The following is a 13077-nucleotide window of genomic DNA, read 5'->3' as shown; positions in this document are numbered from 1 at the left end:
ATGACCAGGGATGTTCTCTTGATAAGTGCGTGAATTGGAAAATTTTCCTGTCCTGCTAAGCATTCAAAATGTAACGAGTACTTTTGGGTGTCAGGGAAAATGTATGGAGTAAAAAGTACATTATAGTGAAGCAGAAGTAAAAGTTGTACAGATAGTACAGATACCCGCAAAAACGAATTAAGTAGTACTTTACACCACTGTGTAGGCCAGTGACACAAAATCTAAATTTTATCCATTTTAAATTCAGGCTGTAACACAACAAAATGTGGAAAAAGTCAAGGGGTGTGAATACTTTCTGAAGGCACTGTATGTGTTTACTGTTTGCAAATGGCATCCTATTCCCTATATAGTGCACTACTTTTGACCAGAGCCCTATGAGCACTGGACAAAAGTAGTAGACTTTAAAGGTAGTAGGGTGCCATTTGGGATGTAACCATCCATGTACTCTATACAGCTCTGTGTTTATTTTGCTGACGTTGCCCCCTTTGTGTAGAACACCTTCACTCGCGGCTGTGTGTTCCGGAATATACTGGGTTTCAACATCCCTACGTTTGGCTGCGCCCTCATATGCAACAGGACCCTCACGGTAGAGACACACACAGACACACATAAAACCCCTAACCCTAACTCCTAACCCTAAACCTAACCTTAACCCCAAACCCTAAACCTTTAAGCCTAAAATATAATTTTAACAAATTCACGTTTCTTGTTTTCCTACCTTGTCAGGACATTCTGGTGACTTGTCAGGACATTCTGGTCCTGATAATGTAGGAAAACATATACACACACACACACCACACACAACCTCGCTCGCACCTAGCACACCTCAAACACCCCTCACACACTCTGTAGGCCTGGTCTGATTTGAGTTCTTCACCCTCCTGAGCCTGTCCTCCTCCCTAACCCCACCTCTACATCATCCTCTCCCCAGACACCACTGTGCTGTAAGGGCTTCTATGGGCCAGACTGCACCCCCTGTCCTGGAGGGTTCAACACCCCCTGCTCCCGTCGCGGACAGGTGAGACACACCACTTAACCAATTTATCCCTTAACCACTTAACCAATCTGACTGAGGATAATCTATGCAGTGATTGGCATAATCCTCATCTTTGTGTTTATGTACAGTATGTAGGTATTCATACTTATTTTCTACCATGTGTCTTAGTGTTCTGAGGGGATCGAGGGAAACGGGACATGTGTCTGTGAGACCAACTTCAAAGGCTCCCGGTGCCACTACTGCTCCAACCCCAACAAATACGGACCGGCCTGCGACAAAAGTACACCCCCGTCTTAGACATTCTATATTGACACAGGGACATATCAGTGTCCCCAGATGATGACATGTCTGTCTCATGTTGATGATGTGTCTCTCCCCCTCTGTCCCTAGCTTGTGACTGTATCCATGGTGTGTGTGATAACCGTCCCGAGGCAGACGGGCGTTGTAAGGTGGACTCCTGCCAGCCGGGCTACACTGGCCAGTACTGTGAACGCCACACCCAGGCCTGTGGCCCCCAGGTGACCTTCTGTCATGCCTACGCAAAGTGTGACTTCAACGGAGGGGCAGTCAAGTGAGTGTGCAGGCTTCACTGCGGCCTTGTTGGGGATGATGGTATAACAATAGAATCCCTTTCTCTCACTCAATGTTCTAAATTCTCAAGACAACACAGTGTTTTGTATCCAAGATATCCCTCCTGCAAAAGTTTGTTTTAAGTAAAAGGCGTGTTTTTTATGTGTGTGAAGGTGTGTGTGTAAGCCTGGATTCCAAGGTGATGGGATCACGTGTGTGGATACGGACCCCTGTGCCCAGCCGAACCGTGGAGGATGCGATGTGAATGTAAGCACAGAAAACACACAATGTACGAAAACCATACATCTCACCATCAACGTATTTCAGTACCTTTTCCAATGTAACATTTTAGATCTGTTTTTCACCTTAGCATGGTAGCCTGCTTGCTGCACTGAGCTGTTCTGACTGTGTTCTCCACTACCCCCTACAGGCCAAGTGTATAAAGACAGGGCCAGGCTCACACACATGCCATTGTTTGGCAGGGTGGAGGGCGGACGAGGATGAGTGCCAGCCTATCAATGACTGCCTGGGCGCTGATAGAGGGGGCTGCCATCCCAATGCCACCTGTATCTACGTGGGCCCTGGACAGGTGAGAGAGGGAGGTAGGGCATCAAACTCCCAAAACAGTCTGACTGACAATGCTATGTTGTTCGTATCTTTTCTCCCCTACCATCTATCTTATCCCATCCATTCAAAAAAGCCCAAAGACTCCAGTTGATCCTATGCATGTTCCTATTTCCAAATGCAGAGCGGCTGTGCGTGCAAGAGTGGTTTCCGTGGAAATGGGAGGGAGTGCGAGGCGAACAATCCGTGCGTGGCACAAAATGGCGGCTGTCATTATCTGGTGGGTGCCCGCTACTTCTCATTGGCTAAGTATTGACCAATAAAATCACAGACCATAATACTGAATGACTGAGATGATAGCCTTTGACCTCATGAACTTTGATCTACTTTCTCTCCTACAGGCAAGCTGTCTCTACGTGGCCGGTGCATGGAAGTGTGTGTGTGAGGATGGATACACAGGTGACGGAGAGGTGTGCTACGGCAACGTGGGACAGGTGAGCACTTCCTACGTTATTGCCAAGACAGGTAGCCACATATGGCTTAGGATTGGGGGACTGACATACCTACTCTGATCTGAATAACAAACCTAACCGCCACTGTGTCTCTGTAGGAGTTGATGGCCCTTCCTGACGTCACTGAATTCGCCAAATGGGTGACTGTGAGTTTGACTTAACCATTGTCATTTCTCATCGTTTTACAGGAGGGGGGTTTTGAGTTTTCCCTGTGTTGTTAATGCTGTTGTTCAGATTCTTTATTGTCTGAATAAGAAACAACTTATTTTCACTTCTGACATCCTGTATCAATAAGGAGACATCACACCACACTCTTAGAAAAAAAGGTGCTATCTAGAACCTAAAATAGTTATTTGGCTGTCCCCATAGGAGAACCCTTTGAAGAACCCTTTTTGGTTCCAGGTAGAACTCTTTTGGGTTCCATATAGAACCTTTTCTACAGAGGGTTCTACCTGGAACCAAAAAGGGTTATCCTATGGGGACAGCCGAAAAACACTTTTGGAACCCTTTTTTCTAAGAGTGCATAGTGTAAGCTTCAGGAACGTTTAGTAAGATACAACCGGATATGGTTATAGAGCATTATGGGTACTGTAGTGCATACTGCTACAATCTGCACAAGGTCATATTCACAACTCACCATTACCTTCTGTTAGCCTGCTAGTATGCCTGTAAGATGCTGGTCGGATGGTTTTAGGTCATCATGGCATTTAGTATTTTCTTTTGTCTCCTCCCCTCTCCCAGGACACAGGCATTTCCCAACTGCCACTCATGAACAGTCAGAACATAACTCTGCTGGTGCCGTCCACAGCAGCCACAGACAAGATGACCAAAGAGGACAAGGACTTCTGGACAACCCAGGGGAACTTACCCAGTATCATCAAGTAAGACCTGGGTCATATTCATTAGGCACCAAATGAAAGAATATGGCCTGAAACAGGAAGAGATTACCTGGACTTGTCCAATAAGAACCTTTTTTATTTTCCATTGGATAACTTTCTAAAACGTTTTGGTATAGGCATTGAGATTCTTCCATTGTGATAATCCTTATTTCTGATTATACCCTGATAGAAATCACATGATCCAAGGTGTCTACTCGCTAGCTAACCTACGGAACGCATCCTCCACCTTGCAGCTCACTTCCCTTCTGAAGAAGGCTCTTCCTGTTACTATTACCAATGAGGTGAGTTTAGAGGCAGGTTTTATCCTAAGCTTGAAGTGAACAGGAACTGTGATACTGTAACACATGACCTGAAGTTAACCCTGTATTGTCTGTCAGTCCACAGGGATTGGAGGAGCCACCATAACAACCGCAAATGTGGCTTCAACCAATGGACTGATCCACATTATTGACACAGTGTTGGTTCCAGAGAGGAGTCTAAGTGAGGGGCTGCTGGAGCTGCTTGCACAGAGGCCAGAGTTCTCCCTGTTCAGGAGTTACCTTGTTGTACGTACATTATAAGGCTTCTATTCTTTTCATCCAAGCCACATGCTCATACAGCACCCAAACTCTCTTTTTTGAAGAGAGCACTCTGATGAACAACCCCAGCCTTATCAATGTCTTATTAATGTTCTCCATTAAATTACTTGTGATTCCATAAGCAGCCATATCTGAGGACAATGTCTGTCTCTGTCTGCTCCCTCTCAGCATCATAACCTGACAGAGGAGATAGAGCAGGCCTCGGCGTACACAGTGTTTGCTCCAACAGACAGTGCTGTCCTCGAGTACCTCAAGAATACCGCTTCGGACACCATGGTACCTCAAATTATTTTGTGATCTTGTTACACATTGTGTTTGTGGATGCGAGTGTGCGTGCTTATATAATGTATGAACTGTATAGTACTGTGTGTGTTTTGGTTGTTGTCAGGACCTGAATACGACGCGGTACCACATAGTGCTGTCTGATAGGTTGATGAGGATAGACCTGCTGGGTGGAGCCTACAAGGAGACCATGCTGGGGTTCTCCTACCAGCTAGGCATCTTACCCAGGGATGACAAGGTATTATTATTATGGGATGCTCTGGGAATTCTGTTTGTGTTCTTCTTCTAGTGTTGTATCAGCCATATTGGATGTAGTCTACTGCTGTTTGAGTCCTCTCAAAATGTGGTGCTTCTTTTTTCTTCTCTTCTCTTCTCTTCTCTTCTCTTCTCTTCTCTTCTCTTCTCTTCTCTTCTCTTCTCTTCTCTTCTCTTCTCTTCTCTTCTCTTCTCTTCTCTTCTCTTCTCTTCTCTTCTCTTCTCTTCTCTTCTCTTCTCTTCTCTTCTCTCTCCTCTGTAGTTGTTTGTGAATGAGGCCCAGGTAAAGGTGTCAGACATCCAGGGTGGTAAAGGGGTGATCCACGGCCTATCTGCAGTCCTAGATATCACCAAAAATCGCTGCGACATCCAGCAATTCAAGACATTTCCGGTACAGCTTAATCAATACCCCTTTCTTCCTTTTTCTAAACATTTGACATGAATTTTCTCAGATAATTCTTCATTCATCTTTTGTCTGAAGGGATCCTGTCAAGACTGCTTCTACCCACAAGACAACACCTGTCCAGCCGGATCTACCCCAATGGTATGATACCTTTCAAGTATATCCAGCTACTGTATAGTGGATCCAAAATGGCTGTCATGTTTCATGAATTACTCTCTGTGTTATGGCTGTTTTCCCTACAGACATTGGTCAGGAAAAAGTGTATGTTCCGTCGGGTCTACGAGGGGGAACAGCTGCTCAGCCTCGGCTGCAAGACCATCTGCAAGAACACTACCATTGTACGTGAGACACCAGTAGCACCACTAGCACTGTGTTGGAATCACTGGAATACTACCACACCTCGGACTGCATCCCACCCTATTCCCTATATAGTGCACTATTTTTGACCAGGGCCCATAGGGAATAGGGTGTAATTTGCCATGCATCCCTAGTCTAGAATGTGTCACTGGTGTAGAAACAAAAAGCACTGTTAACATCATTTGTTAGCATTGTGTTTGCATATTTCTTACACATATTCAATGGTTTAAATCCAAGAAGAGGAATCAACAAGGGTCTAGAGAAGCTCTACCTGAGTGAGGGAATTGACAGGCAGTGATACTCTACCTTTACGCCAATTGGAAGTGAGAGTAGAAGTGTGTCCCTGTGAGTGACTCTAGCTCCCCCTGTAGGTGCGGAGGTGCTGTGGCGGGTTCTACGGGGAGCACTGTGAGCCGTGTCCAGGGCCCAAAGGCCAGCCCTGCTATGGGAACGGGGTGTGCCAGGACGGGACCAACGGTACAGGGGTGTGCCAATGTAAGAAGGGCTTCAACGGGACCGCTTGTGAAACGTGTCAGGAGGGCAAATACGGCATCCACTGTGACCAAGGTACTGTGACCAAGGTACTGTGACCAAGGTACTGTGACCAAGGTACTGTAGTAATGTACTGTACGCTCTTAGAAAAAAAGGTGCTATATAGAACCTAAAAGGGTTCTTCGGCCCCATAGGAGAACCCTTTGAATAACCCTTTTTGGTTCCAGGTAGAACCCTTTTGGGTTTCATGTAAAACCCTTTCCACAGAGGGTTCTACATGGAACCCAAAAGGGTTCTACCTGGAACCAAAAAGGGTTCTCCTATGGGGACAGCCGAAGAACCCTTTTGGAACTATTTTTTCTAAGAGTGTAGTAATATAGCGTCCACTGTGACCAAGGTACTGTCGCAAGATATATCCACTATAAACTTGCCACTACAATATAGAATCCAACAATTCAACATTGGGATGCTTTTGCATTACAGAAACACAATCAACATCTACACTACTATCAACAGCATAGTTTTCTCTCTCTCTCTCTCTCTCTCTCTCTCGCTCTCTCTCTCTATCTCTCTCTCACTCTCTCTCTCTCTGTCTTTCTGTCTCCGCCCCTCTCTCTCTCTACAGACTGTAGGTGTAAGAACGGCCGGTGCAATGACGGTATCCATGGAGATGGGACATGCGAGTGTGATGCATATTGGAGAGGGATCACCTGTGATGACAGTATGTACTGTATGACAGTACATGTGCTGGAGTTGTTCTTATTTTTTATTAGTATAATTTTAGCTCCTTGCATTTACTCTTTCAAGTATGTATGACAGGGTGATTGCCTGATAAGTGGGCCACAGAGCAGGAGGGTCATTCTTGAGTTGTGGTGGCATTTCGAGAAAATTAAATTAAATTGCATATATATACAGTATATATGTTTTTAAAAGTATTTGGGTACATCTACCCATTCTAAATCAACTGACAGAGGAGAGAGATCAGGCCATTAACCCTTTAACTAGGTCATTAACCCTTTAACTACAGTGATATGATTAATACTTTTGCTCACAATGTAATTTCCCTTTATTTAAATTGAGTAACACCAATGACAGTTTTTATTTAGACACACCAAATTATCAATGGAATCCTCAAATGTATGACATACTAAAAGGGTGTGATTACCTAATATGTAAAATGTATGCACACATGAATAAAAGCATCTGCTAAAAGGCAAATATTATTATTATATTAATAATTCTATTTAATATAGACCCCTCCCCCAATAACAGTTTGCAACTGTAGGGAATGCTCAAGGTCCTTGCATATATTTGTAAAGAGTGATTTTCAAGGCAGTAACACAAATTACATAAAACGTAGGTACACATACAGTGGGGTCCGAAGTTATTGACACCCTTGATAACGATTTATAAAAAATGACTGTGTAAATAAATAATTCAAATACTTAGCTATAGTGTATGCTTAAAAAAATTGGGGAAATTATATTATTATATACTAATACAATTGCTCAGAGAAAAATATTTTGTTTAACAAGTAATCTTTTTTTTTTTTCAAAAAAAGGTAGGGGTAAAAATGATTGACACTCCTGTTTTCAATAACTTTCAATACCTCACCTTGCTAGGATAACTGCACTGAGCCTTTTTCTAAAATGTTTTGTGAGTAGGAGAACACATTGGGAGGTATCTTAGACCATTCCTCCATACAGAATCCTTCCAGATCCTTGATATCCTTCATATGGGCGGCAGGTAGCTTAGTGGTTAAGAGCGTTGTGCCAGTAACCGAAAGGTCGCTGGTTCTAATCCCTGAGCCGACTAGGTGAAAAATCTGTCGATGTGCCCTTGAGCAAGGCACTTAACCCTAATTGCTCCTGTAAGTCGCTCTGGATAAGATAAGATTTTGTGGCCAACTAACCATTTCTTTGTGGATTTTGATGTGTGCTTGGGGTTATTGTGTTGCTGGAAGATCCACTTGTGGCCAAGTTTCAGCCTCCTGGCAGAGGCAACCAGATTTGTGGCTAAAATGTCCTGTTAATCATTTCTGACCCCACTGTATTATATATAAAAATAAAGATCATTTAATAGCATTCTTTGTTTTTATTAATCTATACAAATATGAAAAACTTTTTATTTACTTTCTAGAATTCAAATAATAGACAGATATCTCTAAATCCCCAAAACATGTCACTACAACTACTCATCACTACGGGGACAAGACAATTTGCATATCCTAAGTACTTTAAAGAATACATACAAATACAGTTTTGCAGTACAGAGGACTTGCATTTTGGTTTATCATTGATAAACAGTTCAATATCAACAAAAACATGTAGGATGTGTAACTTTTTGTCATTTTAAAGTGTTTTTCATGGTTGCAAAGGCGAGGGACGCAAATGCCACGGCACAGGACGTATCCTACCAAGGGACTTTAGTCCCACCTCTAACAGACATACAAAAAAAAAAAACATTTATTACAAGTACATGTTACATGGGCATTTGATCTCACATGAATCATATCAATGTTATAGGATCATCTCATATTGTGTTCATGATACTGTAACATGACAATGTAAAAAATGTAATCCCTGTTTGCTGTGTTTCAGAGTTCACTAGAGAAGAGAACTGTGGGGACAGGAAGTGCCACACCAGTGCAATGTGAGTGAACTCACTCTGACTTCAGCTTCCCACCACTCTATGATGTGATTATGTTGAAATCAAACCATTTCAGCACAGCAAGTCGGTGAAACGGTTCTTACATCTCTTAGTTATAAACTGTGGTTCCATCTCTTCTCCTCTTTTGCATCTATCTCACAGGTGTGTAGTAGGTCGCTGTGAATGTTTGGCAGGGTTTCAGGGTAACGGCACTGACTGCAAAGGTATCCTTCCCATCACTTCCCAGCATGCACTATTATGCTGGTACATTAACTGCTATAAACTATACATGACTACTACACAGGAAACTAGGTGTAACAAAGCTGCGTGTGTGTGTGTGTGTGTGTGTGTGTGTGTGTGTGTGTGTGTGTGTGTGTGTGTGTGTGTGTGTGCAGCAAAAGATGCCTGCAAAGACAATAACGGAGCCTGCAGTCCTCACGCTGTGTGTAAGAGGACTCTCCCAGGACGCAGGCAGTGTGTGTGTAACACAGGATATCATGGTGATGGGGTGGTGTGTGTACGTAAGTATGGGTTTTTAATCTACACACTTTGACGGGTCAGGGGCTGAAATAATGTTGAGTTTCAGCTGTGTTTGTTCAATTTGTTATCTAGGGTTGGGCTACCACTGAAAGAAATGGTAAGAAAGTATTTGTGAAATGTTAATATAAAACTTTGTTTTATTTTTCCTCAGAGATCAACCCCTGTCTGGATGGTAGAGGAGGCTGCCATGTGAATGCAGACTGTATTCACACTGGACCTAACAAAGTAAGTCAGTCAGTTGGTCAGTTGTGTGTGTTTGGTGTCCATCAATCTGTTGTAAAAAAAAATGAACTGACTTATTTCATGTTTTCTATCCAGACATCATGTGTGTGCAGCCAAGGCTACACAGGAGATGGGAAGGAGTCTTGTACGGTTGTCAACCTCTGTCGAATGGTACATCTCTAATCTCGCCCTCAATAAAGTGTCAATGTAGTGAACAGTGTAACAGTGTAGTGAGCAGTGTAACAGTGTGGTGAACAGTGTAACAGTGTGGTGAACAGTGTAACAGTGTGGTGAACAGTGTAGTTAACAGTGTGGTAAACAGTGCAACAGTGTGGTGAACAGTGTAACAGTGTAGTGAACAGTGTAACAGTGTGGTGAACAGTGTAACAGCGTGAATAATTATGTAACAGTGTGGTGAACAGTGTAACAGTGTGGTGAACAGTGTACCAGTGTAGTGAACAGTGTAACAGTGTGGTGAACAGTGTAACAGTGTGGTGAACAGTGTAACAGTGTGGTGAACAGTGTAACAGTGTGGTGAACAGTGTAACAGTGTGGTGAACAGTGTAACAGTGTGGTGAACAGTGTACCAGTGTAGTGAACAGTGTACCAGTGTAGTGAACAGTGTAACAGTGTAGTGAACAGTGTAACAGTGTGGTGAACAGTGTAACAGCGTGAATAATTATGTAACAGTGTGGTGAACAGTGTAACAGTATAGTGAACAGTGTAACAGTGTGGTGAACAGTGTAACAATGTAGTAAACAGTGTAACAGTGTGGTGAACAGTGTAAATGTAGTGAGCTGTGTAACAGTGTGGTGAACAGTGTAAATGTAGTGAACAGTGTAACAGTCTGGTGAACAGTGTAACAGTCTGGTGAACAGTGTAAACATGTGGTGAACAGTGTAAATGTAGTGAACAGTGTAACAGTGTGGTGAACAGTGTAACAGTGTAGAGAACAGTGTAACAATGTAGTAAACAGTGTAACAGTGTGGTGAACAGTGTAAATGTAGTGAGCAGTGTAATAGTGTGGTGAAGAGTGTAAATGTAGTGAACAGTGTAACAGTCTGGTGAACAGTGTAAACATGTGGTAAACAGTGTAAATGTAGTGAACAATGTAACATCGTGAATAATTATGGAACAGTGTGGTGAACAGTGTAACAGTGTGGTGAACAGTGTGGTGAAAAGTGTAACAGTGTGTTGAACAGTGTAACAGTGTAGTGAACAGTGTAACAGTGTAGTGAACAGTGTAACAGTGTAGTGAACATTGTAACAGTGTGGTGAACAGTGTAACCATGTGGTGAACAGTGTAACAATGTAGTGAGCAGTGTAACGGTCTGGTGAACAGTGTAACAGTGTGGTGAACAGTGTAACAGTGTGGTGAGCAGTGTAACAGTGTGGTGAACAGTGCAACAGTGTGGTGAACAGTGTAACAGTGTGGTGAACAGTGTAGTGAACAGTGTAACAGTGTGGTGAACACCGTAACAATGTGGTGAACAGTGTAATTGTAGTGAACAGTAACAGTCTGGTGAAAAGTGTAAATGTAGTGAACAGTGTAACAGTGTGGTGAACAGTGTAACAGTGTGGTGAATCGTGTAACAGTGTGGTGAATCGTGTAACAGTGTGGTGAATCGTGTAATAGTGTAGTGAACAGTGTAACAGTGTGGTGAACAGTGTAACAGTGTGGTGAACAGTGCAACAGTGTGGTGAACAGTGTAACATTGTGGTGAACATTGTAAATGTAGTGAACAGTGTAACAGTGTGGTGAACAGTGTAACAGTGTGGTGAACAGTGTTATAGCGTGGTGAACGGTGTAACAGCGTGATGAATAATGTAACAGTGTAGTGAACAGTGTAACAGTGTAGTGAACAGTGTAACAGTGTGGTGAACATTGTAAATGTAGTGAACAGTGTAACAGTGTGGTGAACAGTGTAACAGTGTGGTGAACAGTGTAACAGTGTGGTGAACATTGTAAATGTAGTGAACAGTGTAACAGTGTGGTGAACAGTGTAACAGTGTGGTGAACAGTGTAAATGTAGTGAACAGTGTAACAGTGTGGTGAACAGTGTAACAGTGTGGTGAACAGTGTAATTGTAGTGAACAGTGTAACAGTCTGGTGAAAAGTGTAAATGTAGTGAACAGTGTAACAGTGTGGTGAACAGTGTAACAGTGTGGTGAATCGTGTAACAGTGTGGTGAATCGTGTAACAGTGTGGTGAATCGTGTAATAGTGTAGTGAACAGTGTAACAGTGTGGTGAACAGTGTAACAGTGTGGTGAACAGTGTAACAGTGTGGTGAACAGTGTAACAGTGTGGTGAACAGTGTAACAGTGTGGTGAACATTGTAAATGTAGTGAACAGTGTAACAGTGTGGTGAACAGTGTAACAGTGTGGTGAACAGTGTAACAGTGTGGTGAACAGTGTAACAGTGTGGTGAACATTGTAAATGTAGTGAACAGTGTAACAGTGTGGTGGTCCTCTTGGCAGAAACACGGGGACTGCCACAGGTACGCCAGGTGTAATATGACTGGTCCAGGGGAACGCAGCTGCACCTGTATGGACGGATACGTGGGCGACGGCATCACCTGTAAAGGCACTGTGGGCAAGGTGAGTAGGACAGGAGACTACACATAGCAGTAAAAGTTCAATTTGATTGGCATTTGTAAGTACACATACACACACCTCTTTTCCCACTTTCTTTCCCTTTCGCTCTCTCACTCACTCACTCTTCATTCGATCTTTGATTAGTGTTTATCTTTTTCATCCACAGGAGCTTCTCACCAGGAAACTGAGGGATTTCTATCTTGGGTTGATGGTGAGTCTCTCACTGACCAGTAGAACACTTTTATTTATGTTCTGGATTAAGTTATACATCCTAGTGAGAAAGGCACAACACAATCCCTGTTTACTAAAATATTAGCAAATGAACTGAAGATCTTGTTGGTTGAACGTTGTTTGTTTTCAGATAGCAGATATCTCTCTGAAGGGCCGGGGTCCATTCACAGTCTTTGCTCCAACAGCTGAGGCCTTCGCCCAGGGGGAAATGGTAGGAAAGTGTGTGTGTGTGTGTGTGTGTGTGTCTGTGTGTGTGTACATGCACCTGTTTCTATATGTCTGTGTGTGACTTGCTCTTAGGCAAAAGAGTTTAGGCATTCCTCGAAGAGAGAGAAGATGGCCAAGATGCTTCGCTACCATATCGTGTCATGTCATACCCTATTGGCCAGCGACCTGACCACGCCCAGAAACCTGACCACTCTCATGGGAGACGTCTTGACCATCACCTACTCTGAGGTAACCAATGAGATTACCACACTCCCAGTGGATTATATTGGTTGCTTCAATGTCTGTGGATTATTATCCAAGATACCATTTATTATCATAACGGATTGGACATTATTTATATACCTTGAGACGTATAGAAGTATAGTATAGATGTTGCATCTGGTTCCTCTGCTACATTTTAGGAAGAGATTCCATGGTTGTGGTGAGAGATTTAAGGTATTCTGTCCTTGTTTCCAGGGTACCATCCTCATCAACAACATGGTGAAAGTGGTGCACAGTGATGACCCGAGCATCAATGGGATCATCCATGAGATTGACACCTTCATGATACCAGAGAGCCTGAAGAAGGCTGATGTGATAGAGGGGCCAGTATGTACAAAGACAGAGACTATTTGTAATCAATACACCTGTATAAATCTGTCAGACACTCCATCATGGGATAACTCATCACCATCTCCCTGTCCCTCTTCCATCTCTCTCTT

General features: G+C 43.2%; 1 protein-coding gene across 2 annotated transcripts in view; it reads left to right on the top strand.

Moving 5' to 3' along the window:
* LOC121542543 (stabilin-2) overlaps positions 1–13077 on the top strand; it is a 34235-nt gene that overhangs the window by 12669 nt on the left and 8489 nt on the right. For both annotated transcript variants that reach the window (XM_045208509.1, XM_045208508.1), the window contains exons 20-48: positions 494–586; positions 932–1018; positions 1166–1277; positions 1388–1568; positions 1741–1834; positions 1998–2156; positions 2316–2411; positions 2533–2625; positions 2742–2789; positions 3385–3524; positions 3712–3823; positions 3920–4087; positions 4289–4396; positions 4509–4640; positions 4920–5048; positions 5139–5201; positions 5303–5398; positions 5789–5984; positions 6535–6630; positions 8510–8561; positions 8721–8782; positions 8954–9079; positions 9250–9323; positions 9417–9491; positions 11801–11920; positions 12084–12128; positions 12279–12359; positions 12449–12604; positions 12833–12964. In XM_045208509.1, the coding sequence (XP_045064444.1) occupies positions 494–586; positions 932–1018; positions 1166–1277; positions 1388–1568; positions 1741–1834; positions 1998–2156; positions 2316–2411; positions 2533–2625; positions 2742–2789; positions 3385–3524; positions 3712–3823; positions 3920–4087; positions 4289–4396; positions 4509–4640; positions 4920–5048; positions 5139–5201; positions 5303–5398; positions 5789–5984; positions 6535–6630; positions 8510–8561; positions 8721–8782; positions 8954–9079; positions 9250–9323; positions 9417–9491; positions 11801–11920; positions 12084–12128; positions 12279–12359; positions 12449–12604; positions 12833–12964 (3126 nt within the window). The remainder of the gene's footprint in view (positions 1–493; positions 587–931; positions 1019–1165; positions 1278–1387; positions 1569–1740; positions 1835–1997; positions 2157–2315; positions 2412–2532; positions 2626–2741; positions 2790–3384; positions 3525–3711; positions 3824–3919; positions 4088–4288; positions 4397–4508; positions 4641–4919; positions 5049–5138; positions 5202–5302; positions 5399–5788; positions 5985–6534; positions 6631–8509; positions 8562–8720; positions 8783–8953; positions 9080–9249; positions 9324–9416; positions 9492–11800; positions 11921–12083; positions 12129–12278; positions 12360–12448; positions 12605–12832; positions 12965–13077) is intronic.

Source organism: Coregonus clupeaformis, chromosome 28 (assembly GCF_020615455.1).
Source record: "Coregonus clupeaformis isolate EN_2021a chromosome 28, ASM2061545v1, whole genome shotgun sequence".
Lineage (NCBI taxonomy): Eukaryota > Metazoa > Chordata > Actinopteri > Salmoniformes > Salmonidae > Coregonus > Coregonus clupeaformis.
Note: the sequence above shows the minus strand (reverse complement) of the source record. Positions and strands in the feature narration are given on the sequence as shown.